A 23922-nucleotide genomic window follows, 5' to 3' on the forward strand; every position below is an offset into this window, starting at 1 on the left:
AATTTCTTTAATAAGAGTTTGCTAGTAGCAAACTCAGTTTTTGTTAATATGAAAATGTCTGTGTTTTGTCCTTATTCTGGTGAATTCCAGTTTGGCATAAATTTCTTTCATTCATACAAATTTCAGATCATTGAAGATATTTTACTGTCTTCTGCCTTCTCATGTTGCTCTTAAGACATTAGCTGTCAGTTTAACTGCAACTTTGTTGGAGATAACCTGGCTGCTTTTTTTCTCATTACTTTAAGATTTTCTTTTTTCTGCTGTAAATAATTTTATTCTTATGGGTCTAGCTGTGGATTTCTTTTAAAATTTATCCTGTTTATGATTTACTCACCTTCTTGAATCTATGGCTTGATGTCTTTTATCCAGTTCAAGAAATATTTCAGTCATTATCTTGGATATTGCCATTACCTCATGCTATCTTGACAATCCTCCTACAACTCCAATTAAACATAACTTAAATTTTCTCTAGCTTTCTCTATATATTTTTATTTTTTAAATTTTTCATCTCTTTGCTCCTCTGCACTAGATTCTAGATAATGCCTTCTCACATATTTCCAAGTTCATTATTTCTTCAGCTTTGTCTGATCTGCAAGTAAACACTCATTATAGATTTTAATTTTGATTATTTTGTTTTTCATATCTAAAATTTATATTTGCTTTTCTCAAATCTGCCTCCCCTGCATTTTTCCAGAGATGATGTTTTCAGTTCTGCCAAGTATATAGAGGTGCTATCAGGTTGGGATCATGTTACAATAAATTCACATCTTAAGATAACTTTTTAAATTATATTCTGAATTTATGGTTTATCTTAGCAGAAGAACTGATTTATCCCTCTTTATTTCCCCAAATGGAAGTTCTGTATCATTTTTACCCCTTCAACTCTTTCATTATTTCTGTCCAAATTTACTTCTGTATTCCAATATCATAAAACTCATATAGCCCTTTTCTGCCCAGAAGTATTTCTGTACTTTGTTTCATCAATTTTACCTTTCATTTCCCTTCTATGTACTTACTATAAGCATCTTTCCTAAAACCAAGGGAAAAATTTTCAATATATGGAAAAGAAATAGTAACCAGAGTTGTCTTTCAATTTATTTTACTATGTTGGAATATTTGTTATGAAAACATTGCCTATCATTTTTGAATGACACAAATTTAATATAACTTGGTGTGGTGGAGAGAGAATTGAATTAAGAAGCAGAAAATTTGGTCATTACCACTTTAAATCTCAGTTTTATCAGTTGTAAAATGGGAATGATACATGTCTTGCCAATCTGTGAAGCAAAATTATGAAATCAGGGACTTCCCTGGTGATCTAGTGGTTAAGACTTTGCCTTCCAGTGCAGGGGGCACGGGTTGCTCCCTGGTCAGGGAGTTAAGATCCCACATGCCTTGTGGCCAAAAAACAGAAACAATATTGTAACAAATTCAATAAAGACTTTAAAAAATTATACACATCTGGGACTTCCCTGGTGGCACAGTGGTTAAGAATCCGCCTGCCAATGCAGGGGACATGGGTTCGAGCCCTGGTCCAGGAAGATCCCACATGCCACAGAGCAACTAAGCCTGTGTGCCACAACTACTGAGCCTGTGTGCCACAACTACTGAAGCCCGTGTGCCTAGAGCCTGTGCTCCACAGCAAGAGAAGCCACTGCAATGAGAAGCCCACGCACTGCAGTGAAGAGTAGCCCCCATTCACCACAACTAGAGAAAGCCTGTGCACAGCAACAAAGACCCAATGCAGCCATAAATAAATAGATAAATTTATTAAAGAAAAAAATGATCCACATCAAAAATAAATCTTAAAAAAAATTATGAAATCATTTGAGTACTGTAAATAAAAAGACTATTACAATTTTCTTGTTTCTGGTGGACACAAACCTTTGAAATGGCAGTTTTGATATTTGAGCCAAGGTCTGCATGATTTCAAGACCTTTTTTCTCTCTGCTTTAGAAAATGACATGTTTCTTGGCATAAGGTTTATTTGTGCTTATTCACGTAACACTTGTCCTAAAATCGTAGCCACTACCAGACAAATTTGACACATTTTTAGTCCTAGAATATTGTAAGTTAGTATTCCTTAAAACTACTATATAGCTAATAAACAATAATTACACACCTGTGGTTACTAACAGCATTCCCACAAAATGAGTCAATCAAAAAGATGGGATAAAGTACACACACTCTTAAACAACAGTTCATAAAGCAAGAATGATTCATTATATAGTTATATTTGCCCATTATTGGTAATTCATTTTTTTTAGGTTGCAAAATTAAAGTTTTTCTATGTCAAGAACTCCGAGAGCTTGAGATTTGATCCTACTTTCAGGTAGAAAAGTAGCCTGACATTATTTTATGAATGCTGGCAGAAGATACAAGACTCCTAGGTCAGGGACAAAGGGCTTTATTATTTACAGCATAGCAAGCAGCCTGAGCACTAGAATATTTGTGTTGGTTCCCTTAGCCCCTCAATTTCCACGGGACTAACATGTAGGAGTCCAGGTGGATACTGAGCTCAAGGTAGGTTTGTGTCTCAGTTGAGAAACCCCAAGCTTAGGAAGCTCAAATACTTTATAACGGGTTGTAAATTAACTTGCATTTTGTACTGATGTTAAAACATCTTTTACTGGACAGCCAACAAATCTGACCTTGCTTCAAAGGATACACTATCTCATCTTATAAGGCTGTTTGATATACAAATGGTTTTGAAAAAATAGTCTGGAACAAAAGGCTAGTTAGTGCCACACTTCCTGGATGTTCAGAAATGGAGAACTGTGTCACAACACTACCACCTGGTCAGTTTTGAATGTGAAACCAATGACTTACTTCTCCTTTCCTTCTATTAGAATTCAGACTAAAGAAACCATATAGTAATGGTTAATCTAACTAACTATTATGTCCTACTTACTGTCTATGATTTTGAGTGTTCAACTTGTAAAAATTTTCTCTCTATAAAATTGTTTTCTTAATTTGAAAAGTAAGTTCAAAAGCTAAGCCAAATCATTTACATTTAAGTTTACAAGGAGAAGACAAAAAAGGGGGGAAAAAATTAAAGTTCTACTATCTTTAGGTCAAAATATGCTGTTTTATAATTCTTTTGTAGCACAGAAGCACATGTAGCTAAAAATTAGTTTTTCAGAGAGCACAGACAAAAAATATGCTTTAAATAGTCATAAATTTATTTATTCTTCAAATGTGTGAAAAAGCTACTCTTCATAAAGCATTTACTATAGAAAGAGTACAGCATTATAGAACACTGTTTTTTGACCAATTCATACATAATTTCCTATGGCTAGAAGGTCTATTGTTCTTTTTTATTCCCATAATTTAACATCTGAATAGGTTTAGTAGAAATTTACAAATTCCTCTGAGACCAAATATGGAAAATTTTATCTCAAAATTATTCCTTATTTTCCAAAAGTTATCCACAAGAGAAAAAGAAATTCTGTGTTATTTATTACAGCTGGTATATTAAGAACATTTTAAATGTCATTTATTTCCATATTCAGAATCTGACATTAAGGGGAATTTCATGGGAAAATACGGCTTCTTGATGAAATGGAAACACTGTGGGCTTTGGACTCAGCCAAACGAAGGTTCAAATTCACACTACTCTTACATAAACTCAAAACTTTCATTTCATTCTCCAGAAAAATGGGGATAATTATTGTTTTCTTCCAAGGATATCGTAAAGACACAATGAGATATATAAGGTCTCTCGATAGTATTCTGGTTGCTCAACAAATCTCATTCTATCCTCTTTTCTCCTGAGGCAGCCACCTCAAAATATTAAGAATATATCTTAGACATCAATTTCTTAGGTATAGATATTTACTAGAACTGTTTATCATATTGTTTTTTTTTACTAGCCTAAGGATAGGCTTATTAATCTTTATGTATTTACTATAGCTACACTCAGAGATAAACTCACAAATGAAAATGCATTTATTTCATAATAAAAACACACAATCTTTTTTTAAGTGAGAAAACTGAAATTCAGAAAAGTTAAGTGATTTACCAAGGATGCAACAGCTAGTTAGCGACAAATCAAGAACCTTCTGCTAAGTCTTATTCTTGTGCCCAATTCACTATATTGCTAATACTAAGCAACCAGTGAACTCAGAGTTGTTTGAGACCACAGCTGAGTGCTTTCCATGTTCATAGGAGTTAAGAATGCCCACTAACATGTTCTTTTGAGTTATAGAGCCAGAAGACAGAAAGAATTTCTTAAGTCTCTACAGAAAAATGCCAGTACTTTTGGTCATGTGAATCCTGAGTAAATCTCAGGTTTATAACATTAGGTAACAATCTAAAATAGTGTGTGTTGTTTTTTGGGAAATTAATAGCTAATTTCATAAATAATGCATAATAACAGCAAACCAGGTTCACTAATTGTTTTCTTCAATCAAATTTTATGTTTACTACATCTATTGAGTTAGTAATATCAGTTATAGTTCAGTTTTATGATTTTATCAATCGTATTTCTTTTTTTAAATAAATGTATCTATTTATTTATTTATTGGCTGCGTTGGGTCTTCATTGCTGCACGTGGACTTTCTCTAGTTGCAGTGAGCAGGGACTACTCTTCTTTGCGGTGTGTGGCTTCTCATTGCGGTGGCTTCTCTTGTTGTGGAGCATGGGCTGTAGGCACGTGGGCTTCAGTAGTTGTGACACATGGGCTCAGTAGTTGTGGCTCTTGGGCTCTAGAGTGCACGCTCAGTAGTTGTGGCATATGGGCTTAGTTGCGCAGCATGTGGGATCTTCCCGGACCAGGGCTCGAACCCGTGTCCCCTAAATTGGCAGGCAGATTCTTAACCACCAGGGAAGCCCTATCAATTATATTTCATTTCTAGAATTGCTACCCATGTTTTTCAAAACTTCATGATTTTACTAGTCTCTTATTGCTTTAATACCTTTTAAGATCTATTTTTAGGTATGCAGATACATAATATTTTGTGTATTTTCTCAAGTTAAAGATGCTTATTTTTTATTCTATATCTGATAAATCCACTACCTTCATGATTCAGTGGACCGATTTTATAGTTTGTTTTTTCTGTTGATTCTCACTCTAATGGCATATTTCCCAATGTGTTTAGTGACTTTTGCTATTGTTTTAATTAGTTTGTGTTCTTTAGATCTGTATTAATGGGAATTTTTAGAGGTGTGAGTTTAACCTATCCAACTCTGAAAGATTTTTGACTACTTCAGCCAGTTACTAGAGGGCACATTCCCCCTTACCCTGGAGAGATAACTCGTAAGCAATCACTGCTACACCTATATATTTTCTTTTTGTAATTTTTCAGCAATATTTTTAATTTTATTTTTAACAAAAAGTATATATATTTAAAGTGTACAGCCTGATGACTTGGCGTACATATGTAGAGAAAAATGATTACAAAGCCAAGCTAACTAAAGTATCATATCCTCACATAGTTATCATTTTGTGTGTGTGTGATGAGAGCACATGAGAAATTTCCTCTTTTAGCAAGTTTTCAGTATTCAATGCAATATTTTTAACTATAGTTATCATGCTGTACAATAGCTCTCTAGACTCATTCATCCTTATATTTGTGTTTTCTTGTCATTTCTGACTTCTGAGGACTTCTCTACCTTTTTTACGAGCTCAAACTTTCATTTTAAAATACGTTCTGGAGCATTGATGTTACCTAACTTCAAGACTTACTATAAGCCACGTTAACCAAAACAGTGTGGTACTGGCAAAAGAATATACAAATAAATCAATGAAACAGAATAGACATGTGAGAAATAGACCCACACAAATATAGTGAACTGATCTTTGATTAAAAAAACAAAGGCAATACAACGGAGAAAAGATAGGTCCGTTTCAACTCTTGGTGCTAGAACAACTGGACTTCCACATGCAAAAATTAAAAGAAAAAAAAAAGAGTAAGAATCTAAACACAGACCTTATACTTTCACAAAAATTAACTCAAAATGGATCATAGAGCTAAATGCAATCACTCAAAACTAAAAACTCCTAGGAGATACGTATTAGAAAATCTAGGTGACCTTGGATTTGGTGATGAACATTTAGATATAATATCAAAAGCATGATGCAGGAAATAAATAATTAAAACCTTCTGCTCTGTGAAAGACACGATCAAAAGCATGAGAGGGCAAGCCATAGACTGGGAGAAAGTATCTGCAAAAGATACCTGATAAAGGAGAGTTATCCAAAATATAGCAAAAACTCTTAAAACTCAACAATAAGAAAACAACCAACCTAGTTTTAAAAATGGATTTAAAAAATTAAAACAACACTGAGATAGCACTACACACCTATTAGAATGGCCTAGGTCCAGAGCACTGACAACACCAAGGAAGATACACAAATTCATGAAGCATTCCATATTTTGCTTTTCTTTCTAGTGTTCATGAATGACAAAACTAAGGCTCTGATAAGGGAGGTGACTCACCCAGTTGAGGACCCTTCCCACTTTAAACCCCACCCACAATTCCTCTTCTACAAAAAATAAAAGAGCTCTGCAAATCAATACTTATCTAAATAAAGTTAAAAGTTAATTTTGTAGGAAAGTCCTATAATTACTACCTTGACTTCTTTTTCCACTAGACTGTGAGTAGAGCAGTAATGCTTTTCATGAATGGAGGCCCTGATTCATTTACAAATGCAGTTCTGCTACATAAAGTTCTATCTTTCGTGGGTAGTATAATAAAAGATAAAAATGTTTCACTAGTGAGTATCCACTTAGAAAACTCTTAAGTCTTCAGCAGGCTATGGGATACTTGCTTAAATTATTACCAATGAAAAACAATAAGTCTGGGGCCAGGTTTATTAGTCTCTGATATGTTGTTACTCAAATTGTGAAAGAAAATTATTTTTACTTACATTTACTTATTTTTTAATAATCAAGCAATACTTTAATTATTCAGTGTTTCATATGATGTTATCTCTACCTGTAACAGAAGTGTATCTGTATTCTTAAGTTTGGTAAATACAGAAATCATCAGATGCAGAAAATTAATAAGTAATCAATGAGAAATATATAGGAATGTATAGACATATACATTATGAGCATTTCTGTTTTATAGCTATTCAAAAACAATGATTACAATGATAAAAGTGTCTAATTTGGTTCATCAAGCCTCTATCATTAATGTACTAATGTAATATCACTTGTTGGCTTCTTTTGAAATAAAACTAGTAAATAAAATTAATCACCTACTTGGCCTCAATTAATAAATATACATGAATTAGAGATGTCTTTTTACCAAAGAGTAGAAACTTTTAGATACAACAGGGAGCTGAAGTCTAAACTGTACCAAAAAAACAAACAAACAAAAAACCAAAACACAGGTGGCAGTAATATTTATGCGGCCATTATAACCATGTTATTTTGAAAGTCAACCTACTTACATCATCAGTTTCTCCATTATTCTATTGAGTGGGCCCTAGTTTGGATGACCTACTACATTAACACTCCCTGAGGGAGTCTAGGTTGGATAGAGGAATATTCTCCAAGGATAATTAAGTTGAGAGAGTGAAACAGAAGAGAATCATGTCAATGGAGCCTCCTTCATGGTTATTACTGAGCAACTGCTAAAAATTATTTGAGATAAGTTCAAATCAATTAGAACTTTGTACCCTTCTTATCTTTTGGAAATTAATTCTTCTGTATTAAAAACACACTAAAATCCTCATATATTATGAAATAAATACATTTTAAAAAATACCTGAAGCAGATTTAGAATTCTGTGAAGGAGGACTTCCTGGACTTGCCCAGAAAATTTTTCTGTCTAATTTTGTGGTTAATACTGGAATCTTCCCCTCCTGACAGTGACCCCCTGAAACCTTGATTTTAGCCTAGATTTAGAAACTTCTACAGATAGTCCCACCTCCAGGGTAGGTAAGTCTTAACCTGTGATAACTGAGATAGCATTAAAGCTATGCATAAAGGAGCTCATTTCACTTAAAAAAAAAAGAAAAGAAAAATGGCTATATTTATTAAATCCATACTAAATGTGCAGCATTATATGTGTTCTATTATTTTATATTCTTAATATATCCATTTTAAGAGGAGAAAACTGAGGCAGAGAGGGGGTAATTTGCCCAACATGACACAGTAAGTGAAAAGTCAACTTACTATGTGCTAATTAATTGCTAGACAGATAGAAAGAGGAATAATGTATAGCTTTGCTTTATAGACTGAATTAATTTATTCTATAATTATTTTCTTATATGTCACAAATCAAGGGCCTCATCTACTGGAAAGCTTAGTGATGTGCCTGATTCATGAGAAACAGTGGAAAGCAATCTTAGACAGTGGCTATCTGGTAGTTCTTAAAACAGTGTCCTGTTGATACTTTTATTCGTATTACTTAGAAATGGGTAATTCTGCCAATACCATGGTAGAGAAGGATCAGTATTACCAACTTTCCCTTTTACCTCAGGCTCCAATAGCGCTTAGCACCACCCTGTTACAGATTCTGTCATTTAAAACTTTGATATTTTGTTCATCATGGATTTTTGCATTAATTTTGCTTTTAAAATATTACATTAAAATATTATTTATCTCGATTACTGATTTTTTTTTGGCATTCCCTTAAATTTTGTGCTAAGGCAAGTACCTCATTTGCCCCACTTGCCTTATCCTAGTCTCAGCCCTGGTTAACAGCAAACATGGACACACCATACATGAACAAACCTGCTATTTTCTTGAGTTACGTGGCTGTCACAGGAGAAACCAAAGAATCACTCTTTATATAGTAGTTGGTACTCCTCTATAAAGACATTAATGAGGAGATACAGCTCAACTGAACAATACAATTGGGAAAGCATATCCTTTCAGGTAGAATTATACATAAATACAGAAGGCTTGTAACTGTTTAATAAGCACAACTATACCCACTTTGTAAAAGAATGATTCTGTTATTCCAGAGGGATTTTCTTAAAGCTAGCAATTCCATAGTATTGAAAGTTATGTCTTACAAAATCCATGTATTTTAAAATGTATAATTTAGTAACTCACTTTTATTTTTCTTTGCTTTCATAAGGGTCATTCATACACTTTATGTATTACCCAACACCCCCCAAACAGATGAATTTTGAAAATTCAAATGTCAGAAACTAGCAAGTATTTTTTATTCTAGTACTTTTTTTTTAGCCCTCTTTGCCATAAAATTTAGTGAAATATGTAAAGGAGTGATTAGATCTGCAGTTAGCCTTTGACCCTTACATATAGTTTGGCTCTGTTCCCCAAATTTCTGTTTTTAAACTCTTGTATCAACAGTCCTCTTCTTTATTCATACAGTAATCTTTCTTTAGTGATCAATTACATACATATTTAAGTATATTTTAAAAGAATTGAAATGTTGCTCGTCATACACAAATGGCTCTTAGAGAGTTATTGGTTTCATGCCAGTGCTGTCAACTTTCCAACAACAGATTGGATTGGTTAAGAAATAAGCCATAAACAACCTATCAACAAGTATTTATGCAGATGTTAATGAATTTAAAATTCTGTTAGTATAACATTTATGCCAAAATCCAATTTTATTTGTCCTATATTGTGAGGTATGATGCAATAATTTCTTTTAATAAACACATGCAGACCACTTACACTTTATAATGTAAATCACATTTTTACTATACCCAGTATAAGATACATAGAATCAGCCATTTATCAAAGTTACCAAAAATATTTCCATCACATGAAGCATTTTGCTCAGTATGCAACCACGTCCTTCAAAAGCTTTGAGTAAAGAAATGAACTCATCTCCATCCATGAAACCAAGAGTATTTTGTTATTATATTACTGAGAAAGGCCATAAAGAGAAAAGAAAATAGTCATGGGAAAGTCAGCATATGTATTAAAAATATAAATAATTAGCTTCTTTTTGTGTGCCCCAAATGATAATTGAATCCTAACCTCCCTCTAAATTTAGAAAACTGATTAATTTGAGGCATATGAGTTTAATGAACACTTATTTTGCTTTTCATGAAGAAAAAATATTTCCATTAATTTAAAAAAGACTTCATTTCTTTTTTAAATTTATTTATTTATTTATTTATTTATTTATTTATTTATTTATTTATGGCTGTGTTGGGTCTTCATTGCTGCATGCGGGCTTTCTCTAGTTGTGGCAAGTGGGGGCTACTCTTTTTTTTTCTTTTTCTTTTTTTTTGAATTTTATTTTATTTATTTTTTTATACAGCAGGTTCTTATTAGTTATCCATTTTATACATATTAGTGTATAAATGTCAGTCCCAATCTCCCAATTCATCCCACCACCACCACCACCACCCCACCACGGGGGCTACTCTTCATTGCAGTACTCAGGCTTCTCATTGTGGTGGCTTCTCTTGTTGCGGAGCGTGGACTCTAGGAGCGTGGGATTCAGTAGTTGGCTCATGGGCTCTAGAGTGCAGGCTCAGTAGTTGTGGCACACGGGCTTAGTTGCTCCGCGGCATGTGGGATCTTCCTGGATCAGGGCTCGAACCTGTGTCCCCTGTCTTGGCAGGCGGATTCTTAACCACTCTGCCACCAGGGAAGCCGCCAAGACTTCATTTCTTTTGGAGAACTTCTTAAAGCTGAACTGCTTTCTTCTAGGATTGTGTACATTGTCATCGTTTTATTTATAAAATAGCTATACACACACACACACACACACACACATATTGTTTTAAATTTACTACCCTTGGTTGTCAACTTTTATCCCAATCTAATTCTGACTTTCAGAGCTGAAGTTTCTATTATAATAATTAAGTTAATCACATTTAGACATGTGTTATTCTCCACAATGCACAGGTTCATCTACGTGCTAAAAATCTAAATTCCAACTCTAAATTTCTCAGAGAACATTAATCAACTATGATAATCACTCTGTAATTTTACCAATATTTGTTGAGCACCATCCTACTATGTATCACTTAAAAAGTGTATATTCTAGTAGGCAAAACAGACACATGAATAGGTAAGTAAAGCATAATGTAATAAATGCTATCATGGGGTCTCTATATTATCCTTTGGAGGGCATCTCTAACCTAATTTGAATAAGGAATGGAAGTGTTCAAAGATCAGGAGCTTACCCCAAAGAATGTAATTTCTAAACTAAGACCTGAAGACCTGAAGTAAGAGCACCATTGGTAAAGTGGATAATCCCAAACACAATGTCTATAGGCAAAAAAGATCATTTTGAGTAATTATAATACATCTGGGTGATTGAGGCAGGAACTTAATAGATGTGTCTGAAGGTATAAGGAAGGCCTGTATACTATGCAAAATGTTTTGAACATTATCCAAAGATAGTAGAGAACCAAGAGTTCAACCTCTGAAAGAGCAACCTAGACGTGTACTTTAGCAAGACCATTTGCAGTATGGAGATATCTAAGTGGGAACAAGGCCAAAAGGAAAAAGACCAGTGAGAAGGCTGTTACAGTAACTAAGAAGAGATGATAGTAGGCTGAATTTAAATAGTCACAATGCAAATACCAGAAATTTGACAGAATGAAAAGAATTTAGAAGGTAAAATCTGCAGCTGAAGGGTGAGGAAGAATGCTGGTTCGGTACAACACTCTGGTTTCTGAATTTTACATTGACGATGATGGTAGAATTATAGGAACTTAGAAAAGGTGGGATAATACATGAGTTCAGCTTTTTACATATTCTGTTTAAATTATCTGTAGGATACCACAGTGGAGAGATTTTGGATGGATACATTTCAGAAGGAGATGAGGAAAGCGATTGAAGAACTTGAATGAATATCCTCTTACAGGAAGATTATAACCAAGGAATAAGATAGGGCCAGGATAGTACCCCAGAGAAAAATCCTGAGAGTGGAAGAGATAGCAAAGGAAGATGAGCCCTTGAAGGAAACTGGGGTTTAGACAAAAGGGCAGAGAAAAACCAGATAAGTGGAATTAAACAAGACTCAAAGGAAATAATCCTTTTAAGAAGGAAGACGTGAACAATGTATAATATTATAGAGGAGTCAGTAAGAATTTCAAAAAGTCCCAAAGATTTAGCAGTACTAATGATCTTGGTGTGAATGGTTCCAGTGAAATGGTGTGGGGAGGAAGCCATATTGCAGTGGGCTGAAGCACGAATGTTAGTAAGTCAACAGAGACTCTCACTCACTCCTGTTCAAAATGAGGGCAGTGGGGATGAAAGGAGGAGCCAGGTATTACTGAGATACCCAGCAGGGAGACTAGACCCAGTTTCTGGATTAGATGTCATTACATAAGGAATGAGCAGCCAAGGTTTACTCCAGAATATCTGGTCTGAATGACTTGGGAATTCAGGAGAAAAACCAGACTTAGTAGGATGATAATGATAAAAACAAGTTGTGATTCTGAAGTTCAACTGGATCTGAGAACAGGAATAAGATAGAGTTTGGTGATGTCTAGTTCTCTAAGCTGCCAGTCTCATGAGGCAATAAACAATGCATATCTAATTGACTGGCATCAAAAGCCAGCACAGGACTTCCCTGGTGGCGCAGTGGTTCAGAGTTCGCCTGCCGATGCAGGATACAAGGGTTCGTGCCCCGGTCCGGGAAGATCCCACATACCGCGGAGCGGCTGGGCCCGTGAGCCATGGCTGCTGAGCCTGCGCGTCTGGAGCCTGTGCTCCGCAATGGGAGAGGCCACAACAGTGAGAGGCCCGCGTACCGCAAAAGAACAAAAAAAAAACAAACAAAAAAAGCCAGCACAATACCAAGCATGGGGTGTGGTGGTGGACAGCAGGGGTGCGGGTGCTCCTAGATACTTGCAGAATGACAAGCATCAACATCTGAAGGAACACAAATATAAAGGAGACTGAAAGGAAACACTCAAAGTCTGATGCTCCAAAGTCCTGTAGAGAAGAGAGTTTTAAGACAAAGAAAATGTTCTGTGTAGTTGATTTCAGCAGAGAGGCCAATGAAGATAAGGAATAAATGTGTTTGGTAGATAAGATGGTTTAAGGCCCTCACAGTAAGGACAATTTCAATTTGGCAAAATCAGATTGCAATAAATTAAGGAGGAAATGGAGAGGAAAGACCGAGAGAGTAGACTCCTCTTAAAAGAATTTTGTTAACAACTGGTATCTTTTAGTGTGAAAGACAAAATATTAGAAGAGTATAGAATTTGTCCCTGAAATCTTATGTGTCATTTTATATAAGTTTATCTAATTGGGAGATACAAATCTATAAATTATGAGAGGAAACTTGTTTATAGTTTAGAAAATATTTAGCAAGTAGATAAATTTGGATACCTAGAGAAGAAAATATTTGCACCAGTGATAACAGATAAAGGATTATGAATGTCAGTTGAAAACAAAAATGGAAGTACTAGAACCCAGCAGATAATTGGGGAGAACAAGAAAGATATTTTACACTTTATGACCTATAATTGGTAAATAATCATATGGAATCACTTTCAATCTCACTAGCAGTAGAGACATATAAATTAAAATCATATTAGACAATATTTTTCTCAAATTATCAACAGCTTTAAAATATTTAATATCCCAATGTTGACTAGGGGCTTAGTGAAGTGAATAACCTCATATAGCATGTGGTAAATTGGTGAAACTTTTAAAAACTATTTGACAATATAGATTATATTGTGTTCCTCAAAATATTTATAACTTTAGACATGTTATCTTTAATTCCACCTGAAAAAATGGATTAATTAAATAGAATACTTAAAAACCTTCATGTAACAAGTTAGTACCTCACAGTGTATAACCTCTAAAAGTATTTTCAGGATGAGCTTTCCATTACATAGAATGCATTTGTTATAGTACTAACTGAAAACTAGAATGTATAGGATACATATAATTGTATGTAAACAAAAAACAAATCTATGAACAAAAGAACTAAAAGAAAATGCCTGAAAAGTGTTATCCAGTTGTTGTCTTTGAATAGTGGGGCTTTCTGTGGATTTTATTTTCTTTGACTTTTTAGTTTTTAGTATTTTTAAAATCATCTATTATGAAAATATTATTTTTATAATAAAAGTTTAACAATTTGTTTAAATAAAATTATTAAAATGTGTGTTTTGAAGTAAAGCAGCATATATAGACTAGTAACTAGGGGAGAGCAGGAATCAAAAGGAGACCTTTTTTCTTAGGTTGATGGTACGAGAAATTTATGAAGACCCAGAGAAGCAGGAAAGGGCAGTAGATAGGCAGTAGGTTCGAGTTTTGCAGACCAAATGATGCTTCTTCTAAAACCAAGAGGATTTATTGGGGAGCCTGAGTAGAAGGTGATAAGCATCTGTTAAGTAATCCGGGTCACCATAATTCTTCCTACACAAGATGCTAAAAGCAAGCTTCAAGAAGTAAATACTACTTTCTCCTCAGTGACAGGGGTAATCCTAAAATGGTTTAGCGAAAATCATTTGCCAGAATCATTTCCTCCAGCATTTGAATGGCAGTATTTTTGAATACATCCAACCAATATCACCACTATGCTAGTTCTCTTTCTTACACTGAACTCATGCCAATCTACCAATCTATGCCTTCAGGTTAAAAGGGTTAATATGAATTGGATCCTTACAGTGAAATCTCTCATCTTTACCCAGGGATTGTTGTTTAGAACATTGGCTGAGTTCTGATGTAAAACCACTTAGGGTTTATGGAGTGTTATCGTACAGTTGAGGAAAATTTTTTAAATGAACACTTTAAAAAGGGCCTATTGCAAGTATATGTCACTATTTTTAAAAACAGAAAGATGTAGAGATAATTTTTATTTTCAGCTAAAAGTACACTTGCTACAAAACGATTCTCTACATATCAAGAGTAGGTAAGTTTCCAGTCATGGGTTCAGTTGATTATCAGGGTCGCTGATTCCTCACTACTATCTGTCATTGTACTCATGAGTTCACCATTTGGTCTAGTCAACCAAGAAAGGCAGATAAAAGGCTGGGACTCTGCTGGCGAAGAGACTTAATGCTTAATGCAGTATGGGTGTAGCAACCCCAAATCTTCCCTTTGTTTGAGTCTCTTTTATAGTTTCTTTATAAGGAAGGCCATTTATCAAAGTGGTGTCTGCTCATGGATTCAGTGGTCAGCCCTTGAAAGTGAAGTAATTGTTCCTTCAACACAGCAACTATGGAGGGATTGGCTTAAACTCAGGAAGAAGGGGTATGACCATTTTAGAAACATAAGGTGGCACAAGAAGTTAACAGGAAGTTAACTTTACTAAGTAACATAATTTAGAGAAAAAAAATCTTGATTTGTAGCTTTCCTGAGAACTGGCTCCAGTATCTCTTTGGACTGAAACTAGAGTCATTTCACTAATACAACAGTAACTTTTAAGGAATAAAAAGACATGATGAATGTACCATCCTCAACATATTCAGAAAGCCAGATGCTAAATGTGTGTATACATGTGTGATGTATACATGTGTATACATGTATATGTGTATACATGTATGTGTATATATGTATACATATATGTGTATACATGTATGTGTCTCTGTACAGCACCAAGAATTCAAAATAGGCTTTGCACCATGCTCCATTTGTTTTCCAAACAACTTGCAAATATAAAATGACTTTCTATGTACTATCTATAGTGAAAGAATAATTCCAGTTAATAAATGGACATTTTAAACATCAGGTTTTAAATTATAGAATTCTTGTGAGTTTGATTACCATGAGTTAGTTTCAAGAGGTACCTTCTCTGGTGTACTGTCAGTCAAGCCTACAATGCTAACAAGTCCCTAAGCATGGTGATGGCACCAAAAAAATAAGCAGTCTAACAACTCAAGAGAAGTGCTCTAAAACCACAGGTCTTCACTGTAACTCAGATGCATTGTAACTCAAATGCATGACATTGATGTAGCAGCAATGTCTGCAGGGTTTTTTTTTTTTTTGAAAACTACAAACATATATATAGTAAATTTAAATGTGAATATAATGGTCGGATTTTTCTTTTATTTCCTTACTATTTTATTTTTCTTTATATTTGTTATCTTGTGTTCTTACCTGGTATAATTTCTCCTCTTGCATATTCTCCATACCCATCTTCATTGTTATGCTTTCCCCCCTCCATCTTTGAAATCACTACTATGGCATTAGCACAGGTTTCCTAAACCTAATATAAATGATATCCTAACTTAAGTATTGTACTAGCTTACATGAACCAAGCTTAGTTTTACATAGAATTAAAATTCTGTTTTGGGGCTTCCCTGGTGGCGCAGTGGTTGAGAGTCCGCCTGCCGATGCAGGGGACACGGGTTCGTGCCCCGGTCCGGGAGGATCCCATATGCCGCGGAGCGGCTGGGCCCGTGAGCCATGGCCGCTGAGCCTGCGCATCCGGAGGCTGTGCTCCGCAACGGGAGAGGCCACAGCAGTGAGAGGCCCGCGTACCGCAAAAAAAAGGAAAAAAAAAAATTCTGTTTTGAAAATCCTCAATATAATTGATAAATTCTACATATGGATAAGATAGCATGAGGACAATTAGACTTTAAATTCTGTCTACCAAAAATAATTATTTGAATTTTCTAAAGCACTAAAAAACAAGCCCTATAAAATGTAGGTTGCACTAAAACAACTCCTTTATTTTTCAAAATAGGTGGGTTTGAAACTCAAGCTGGAAAAGCACTTAATCTATACGTGACTGACATTATTTCTCTTACAGATGATTTAGCTCCTATGAATTAAATTGTCTTGTTTTTCTTTTTTTTCTTGTGATAAAACTGTTAGCCTAGACTGAACTGCTTGGCCAAAATTTGATCTCTTTAAATAACAAATAAAATTTCGATACTTTTTCCCTAGGTAAGGAAGAAGAATTTATGTGTAAGGATACCACTGCAAATGAAAAATTAGAAAGGAATAAAGAATATACATACCAATGGCTTCATACACAGGTTGGGGTTCATGAAACTGGTTCCAGAAACATGAAATGGTGAGGTCATTTCCTTTAAATTAGATTTTTGTATTGCAAATACATCTTGAAAACTGAAACCTAGGTTAACTGTGCTAAAACAAACATGACTTTATATAGCCAAAGGCCAATACTCTACATTGCCAGGTTATAAATGGCCTCTTATGTAGAATAGATTTGATCACTCTTTATATTTTTCACCATAAAATATTCAAGAACTTAGTTCCTTTATTGCTTAAAACCAACACAAATGATTGATGGTGATGATGAACCACACAAAGGATTCTACTTTATAAAGTAAAATGCATGGTATTGATTAACTGTTTATAAATATCATATGTATTGGAGGTTATAGTATTTTATTTTATGTTATTTTTGTTATCATTTATGATTGGCAGTTAAAATTATAATTCAATCCTGATGCCACTTTACCAGTCATGTAACTGATTTTCAATGATGTCTCAATGCTTTAGTTTCCTCTTCTTTATAGTGAGATGATAATATCTTATCTCTCTATTTCACAATAGAAGTGAGCTCTCAAGGTTGAGGGTATCAAATGTTGATGTCCCTTAGCAGCAAACAAGGTGCCTTGAGCTTAATAGGTAATCAACAAATCTTTATTACATTAATGTATGTATTAGTTTTCTAGGGCTGCCATAACAAAATACCACAGATTGTGTGGCTTTAAGAGCAGAGATGTATTGATATATTCTCACAGTTCTGGAGGTTATAAGTCCAAGATCAAGGAGTCAGCAAGTTTGGTTTCTTTAGAGGTCCGTCTCCTTGGCTTGCAGATGGCTACCTTCTCACTGTGTCCTCACATGACCATCCCTCCACCTGTGTTATCTGTGTTTTAACCTCTTCTTACAAGGACACCAGTTATATTGGATTAGGGCCCACCCCTATGACCTCTTTTTACCTTAAGTACCTTTTAAATGCCCTATCTTCACATAGTCATATTCTGAGGTATTGAAGATTAAGATCTGAACATATAAACTTTGAAGGAACAAAATTCAGCCCAAAAGATGTAACATAAAGCACTTATGTGCATAACCACTAAACCAAATTTTTAAGGAAAAAGAAGTCTGGATATAATATTTTGACATAAAATTTTTAAATTGAAGTATGATTTACAATGTTGTGTTAGTTTCAGGTGTACAGCACATACATATTCTTTTTCATGTTCTTTTCTCTTATAGGTTATTACAAAATATTGAGTATAGTTCCCTGTGCTATACAGCTGACATAAATTTTTAAGACTTTCATTTTAGCTACATATATCCACAAAACAGTAAAAAAAAAAAGCGCTATTATAAGCATTTATTAAATATGTAAACAAGTATTGAATCTAAATGTAGATGACACTTTGGAAATGTTTCCAGGGATTGTGGGTGATAACTATTTTAATGAGAAACAAACAAATAAATCTACAATTATGAGGGCTAAAACTTAATTTAGCAGAAAATTATAATGTGCAAAAATGAAACCTTTTTTTATAATATATACGAATGGAAACCTTTGTATGTAGTCAATTCTATCCATATAATTTCTTTAAAAACATGGAAAAGAAAGTGAAGAATGAAAGTGAAATTAAAACATTTCAAAATCTGGATTGTTATATCCTATTTCATTGTGAGCAAAGAAAGTAGGAATAAAGCAATCAACATTTGAGAATTTTTTATTTTGCTAAGTATTCTAATTAATGCAAGCACAATTTATTTTATGCTGGTATTAATCAATTTAGCATAATTCATAACATGACATTCTTAGGACTGTAAACAAATATAGTATAACCCATACCTTACCATCTGTATTAACCAGGTATAAAAGGTCTGGTTTAGAAATATAAAAGCATCTGTATAGATAATGTGAAAAATACAAGCAAAATGTTTCAGGATGTATTTTAGATATGCTTAAACATTTCACAACATCCCTTACTCCTAAATAAGTTAAGTTTAACCATATAATGCAACAGGCAATTGTTGATGGATTTTCTGTTTTGAAAATATAATATAATATATAAAAGAATATATAGGTAGTAATATTTTAAGAAAAACTGTTTTCAAAAACAGAAGTTCTTGAAAAGCCAAATATCAACAGAAGTTCATTGTGAGCATTAATATAATGCCTTAAATACACCAGAGCTATTTTAAAAATAGGAAGTTTTGCCTTTCTTATAAGTAAGATATATAAGTACATGTAGTAAAATATTTATATTTTTCTATAATTTATTAGCTATGGTTATTGGTACTTTCAGATTTTTGATCTGTGTATGTGCTTATGTTCGGCAAAGAAGGGTGGCATTAAAGTGTTGTTTAGAAATTTAAATTTCATGTCAAATTGAATTTTAAAATGACTATGAAAAGATGTAAATTTGTATGTATTTTTGCATGTCACCTAATTTAAGAAAACTATTATTTCCATTTTGTAAATTATTTATTTCTCCCAAAATTTTCACTGGGCATGTCTTTCATAGTCTTCCTCTACATTTATATAATGATATGATTTCTGTTTTTGTCACTATGCAGCAATCACTTCTTGCCTGAGTTAGATCCAGATGTACTTAATGGTGGAAGAGTTCAGCTTGTGGTAAGAAATGTGTTTAAAGTTCAGAAAAAATGTTGTGCACACCAGTACTCAATAAATGGCACTTTAAGATATGTCCATAAGTAGTGTAAATTATGAAAATACCACAACTGTATCTTTTTTGGGATAATGTCAAAATGCTATGTATTAAAATAGTACCATGGGGCTTCCCTGGTGGCGCAGTGGTTGAGAGTCTGCCTGCCGGTGCAGGGGACATGGGTTCGTGCCCCGGTCTGGGAGGATCCCACACGCCGCGGAGCAGCTGGGCCCGTGGGCCATGGCCGCTGAGCCTGCGCGTCTGGAGCCTGTGCTCCGCAACGGGAGAGACCGCAACAGTGAGAGGCCCGCTTACCTAAAAAAATAAAAAAATAAAAAAAAATAATAATAATAATAATAATACCATGTTTTCTTGGCTTGTAATATAACTTTAAAATATGATATTACTTTAAAATATTAATTCTATATGGTAGATTTAAAAATATTAGCATGCTGGGCTTCCCTGGTGGCACAGTGGTTGAGAGCCCGCCTGCCGATGCAGGGGACATGGGTTCGTGCCCCGGTCCGGGAAGATCCCACATGCCGCGGAGTGGCTGGGCCCATGAGCCATGGCCACTGAGCCTGAGCGTCCGGAGCCTGTGCTCCGCAACGGGAGAGGCCACAACAGTGAGAGGCCTGCGTACCGCAAAAAAAAAAAAAAAAAAATATTAGCATGCTACCATATTTTTAAAAATACTCTGGACAAGAAGTTGTATAATAACATTATTTTCTAGAATATTTTAAGAGTAGGATATTTGAGGGAAACAGCAAATTACCCTCACAACTCAGGAAATCAAACCAGATAAAAATTAGAAAGTAATTATGAACTCCACCATTCTAAGTAATAAAGTGTAAATTATTGGAGCTCAGGACTTCCCTGGTGGTGCAGTAGTTAAGACTTCATCTTCCAATCCAGAGGTGCAGGTTTCGATCCCTGGTGGGGGAACTAAGAGCCCACATGCCTTGCGGCCAAAAAACCAAAACATAAAACAGAAGTAATATTGTAACACATTCAATAAAGACTTTTTAAAAATGGGCCACATCAAAGAAAATTATTTTTTAATTGTTGGAGCTTTAGGAACAACCAAGTTCTAACTTGGTCACCAGAGTGTAGGCTCTAGACAGTATAACTAATGGGCATTGCAAAAGTCAGTTGAACTATGTATATGCTATTAGAAGGAAGACTATATTAGCAGAAGGAGAATGGCCAATATGGAGTCTAGAGAAAGACTCCCCAAGCAAGAAATTTTAAATGTGTTTCCAGAAATTTCCAGAGAAGAGGTTACCCTAACCAATGATTGAAGTGTGTGGCCTCCTTGGCAGATGAAAATGGATGCATCAAGTGACCCTAACTTTATGACACCTTCCATTTATGTCAACTAGTAAATACTCCTTGCTCAGATTCTACATTCACCAAGAAAACTGATTATAATTTAACTTACCACGTAGAATTTAGTATAAAAAATAATGTATTCCCTAAGGGGAACTAGTATTATCGTATCCAGAGCAGTTATTCATCATTCTCATGAATAACTCATTCAAGGAGTTTTCCTGAAAGTGGAGAAAAATTAGGACAATAGCTAAAATTAGTGTGTTTATGAAAATATATAGAATCTATGTACATATTTGAAATAATCACTCAGCAAGTATTTTCTTGCATTTTAATAGAGATCCCTGTGGCAGAGTGACATGTAGATTACCCTAGGAAAATTGGTACTTCAGGCTATTAACACCCTACATGTTATTGACTAGCACTTTTGCACAGATTTTTGTGTGGCCACTCTGGAGCAAGAATGGGGAATATAAAAGTGCCAAGGAATGCCAGGATAAAGGAAGGGATATTACATTTCATTATTATACCTCTAAAATGAATGAAAACAGATTGGGTAGATTAGTAATCAAAATGTTTCTATGAGATTAATGCTCTGACATTAATCTCCTTCCTCCCTATCCCACTATATTATACTACCTACAAACGTATGGCAAATACATAGCAATGATAAATGATTTTTTTAATATGTTGAAGAGGTACAGCTGAACACAAAACAAGGTAAGTATTAATAGTAGTAGAACAGACTTTTTTTTTTTTTTTGAGTCAAGACAGGGGAATGGATCAAGGATTTATGCTAAAAGGATACTGGGGTAATTGAAGGCCAAGAGTGGAAATCATGCAGGGTGTTGGAGAATAAAAACACCCTACTAGTGGGGGAACTTGTACAGATAATTGCACAACTGGGACCAGGCCATAACTAAGAGGAAAATCTTAAAATTTTAAAAAGCTGCAACTGCTGCTACTATAAGATCCTCAAAGACATAAGAATAACACCCATAATAAAAGGACAGAAAATTATGGAACAAAAATGATCAAATTTTAATTAAAGGAGAGATGGATATGCAAATAAGCCTATTATAAATTCTGGAAATAAAAAATATCATTGAACTGAACCCTCAACTAGACATCATAGAATAGAGAATTAGTGAATTGAAAGTTTATTTACAAAGGAACAATAGATTGACAGCTAACATCATATCAGAACAAGGCATACCAAAAGACAATGGAGTTATTTCTTAATAATGGGATGCATATAAATATCATCTAGAATATTCATCATTAACCTTCAAAAGTGAGGACAGTTAGACATAATCAAACATTCAAGTGCTGGGTTTTGAGGAAGCTAATAAATAACCTCTCTGTTTTTCAAATGGGATTAAAGCATATTGTATGACAGAGAGGAATGAGAAAAATGGAAACAATATATTATTTTACTTACTTCCAAATATATACTTCAGAAGGCATGTCATAGAGCTAGACAATTATATTGTTTATTAAATTTATCCCCCCAAAACGCTAGCATTTTCCTGCAGAAGACAGTCATAGTTCAGATTCTCCAGAAAACATACTCTGAGATTCTGATATTTGAAAGCAGGATGTTAATTGGGGAAGGCTTTCAGGAACAACTCCTTTGAGGGATGAAAAACGCAGGATTGAGCAGGAGAAGGTGAATATCAATAGAGTTAAATGATAAATCTTAATATTAATATATGCAAGCCCCCTACAATGATAACTATCAAACATTGCTTATAGAAAAATCAAAGAGATATACCACATGCATTAATAGGAAGACTCAAATTGTAAGATGTTAGTTCTATCCAAATGATCTATAAATTCAATAAACTTTAGAAAGCTTTTTAGTAGAAATGAACAGATTTTTAAAATGGAATTTTAAATATGAAAATGCATAAGACCTAGAATAGTCAATGCACTCTTGAAAAGGAATAGTAAGGAGAGTCACACTATTTGATTTCAAGACTTGCTATAAAACCCCAGTAATCAAGACTGTATGTTATGTTCATAAAGAAAAAAAATCAATCAATGGAAAAGAATAGAGAGTGCAGACGAATACCATACTTATAAAGTTAATTGATTTCCTTAAAGATACTAAGGCAATTAAAAAGAGGGAAAGAATAATTTTTTCAACAAATAGTGCCGGGCAACTGGACATCTACATGGAAAAAATAAATGAATCTCAACTCCTACTTCACATCTTACTTAAAAATAAATTTGAGATGAATCATGGGCCTAAATGTAGAAGGTAAAATTATAAAAATTCTCAAAGAAAACATAGTATGGTATTTTCAAAAACCTGAAGTAGGCAAAGATTTCTCAGATAAAACAAAAAAAGCATAATCAAAAAAAGAAAAAGGTAAATTGTACTTCATCAAATTTAAAATCATTTGTACTTAGAAACAACATTCATAAAATGAAAGGAAATGATAAGTCAAACCACATCCTAGGAGAAAAATTCATTCTCCCTCTCCCTCCCTCCCTCCCTCCCTCCCTCCCTCCCTCCCTCCCTCCTTCCCCCCTTCCCCCCTTCCCCCTTCCCTCCCTCCCCCCTTCCTGTTTGTCTTTTTTTTTTTTTTTTTTTTTTTTTTTGCGGTACGCGGGCCTCTCACTGTTGTGTCCTCTCCCGCTGCGGAGCACAGGCTCCAGACGCGCAGGCTCAGCGGCCATGGCTCACGGGCCCAGCCGCTCCGCGGCATGTGGGATCTTCCCGGACCGGGGCACGAACCCGTATCCCCTGCATCGGCAGGCAGACTCTCAACCACTGCGCCACCAGGGAAGGGAAGCCCCCTGTTTGTCTTTTCACAGCCTTCTTACAATCAATAATATAAAGACAGACACCCCAAGTTATTAAAAAAGTGGCAAAAGGTTTGAGAGACTTCACAAATGAAGATATTTGAATGGTTAATAAACACTTTAAGTTAAAAGAGCAATGAGGTACTACTACATAGGACTAGAATGGTTAATATTTAAAAGGCAAATGTGGGTAAATATATGGAACAACTAGGACACTCACACATTGATGTATAGTGAAAAGTGATAAAACCATTGGGGAAAATAGGCAGTTTCTCATAAATTTATACATACTCCTACCCTATGAC

At 34.6% G+C, this 23922-nt stretch overlaps 1 protein-coding gene across 1 annotated transcript in view; it reads left to right on the plus strand.

Moving 5' to 3' along the window:
- Positions 1–23922, plus strand: part of LRRIQ1 (leucine rich repeats and IQ motif containing 1) — a 186618-nt gene that overhangs the window by 156764 nt on the left and 5932 nt on the right. The window contains exons 25-26 of the mRNA XM_082636012.1: positions 16746–16875; positions 19383–19443. Coding sequence (XP_082492138.1) covers positions 16746–16875; positions 19383–19443 — 191 coding nt within the window. The remainder of the gene's footprint in view (positions 1–16745; positions 16876–19382; positions 19444–23922) is intronic.

The sequence above is a fragment of the Mesoplodon mirus genome (assembly GCF_964341445.2).
Source record: "Mesoplodon mirus genome assembly, chromosome: 11".
NCBI classification, from domain to species: Eukaryota; Metazoa; Chordata; class Mammalia; order Artiodactyla; family Ziphiidae; genus Mesoplodon; species Mesoplodon mirus.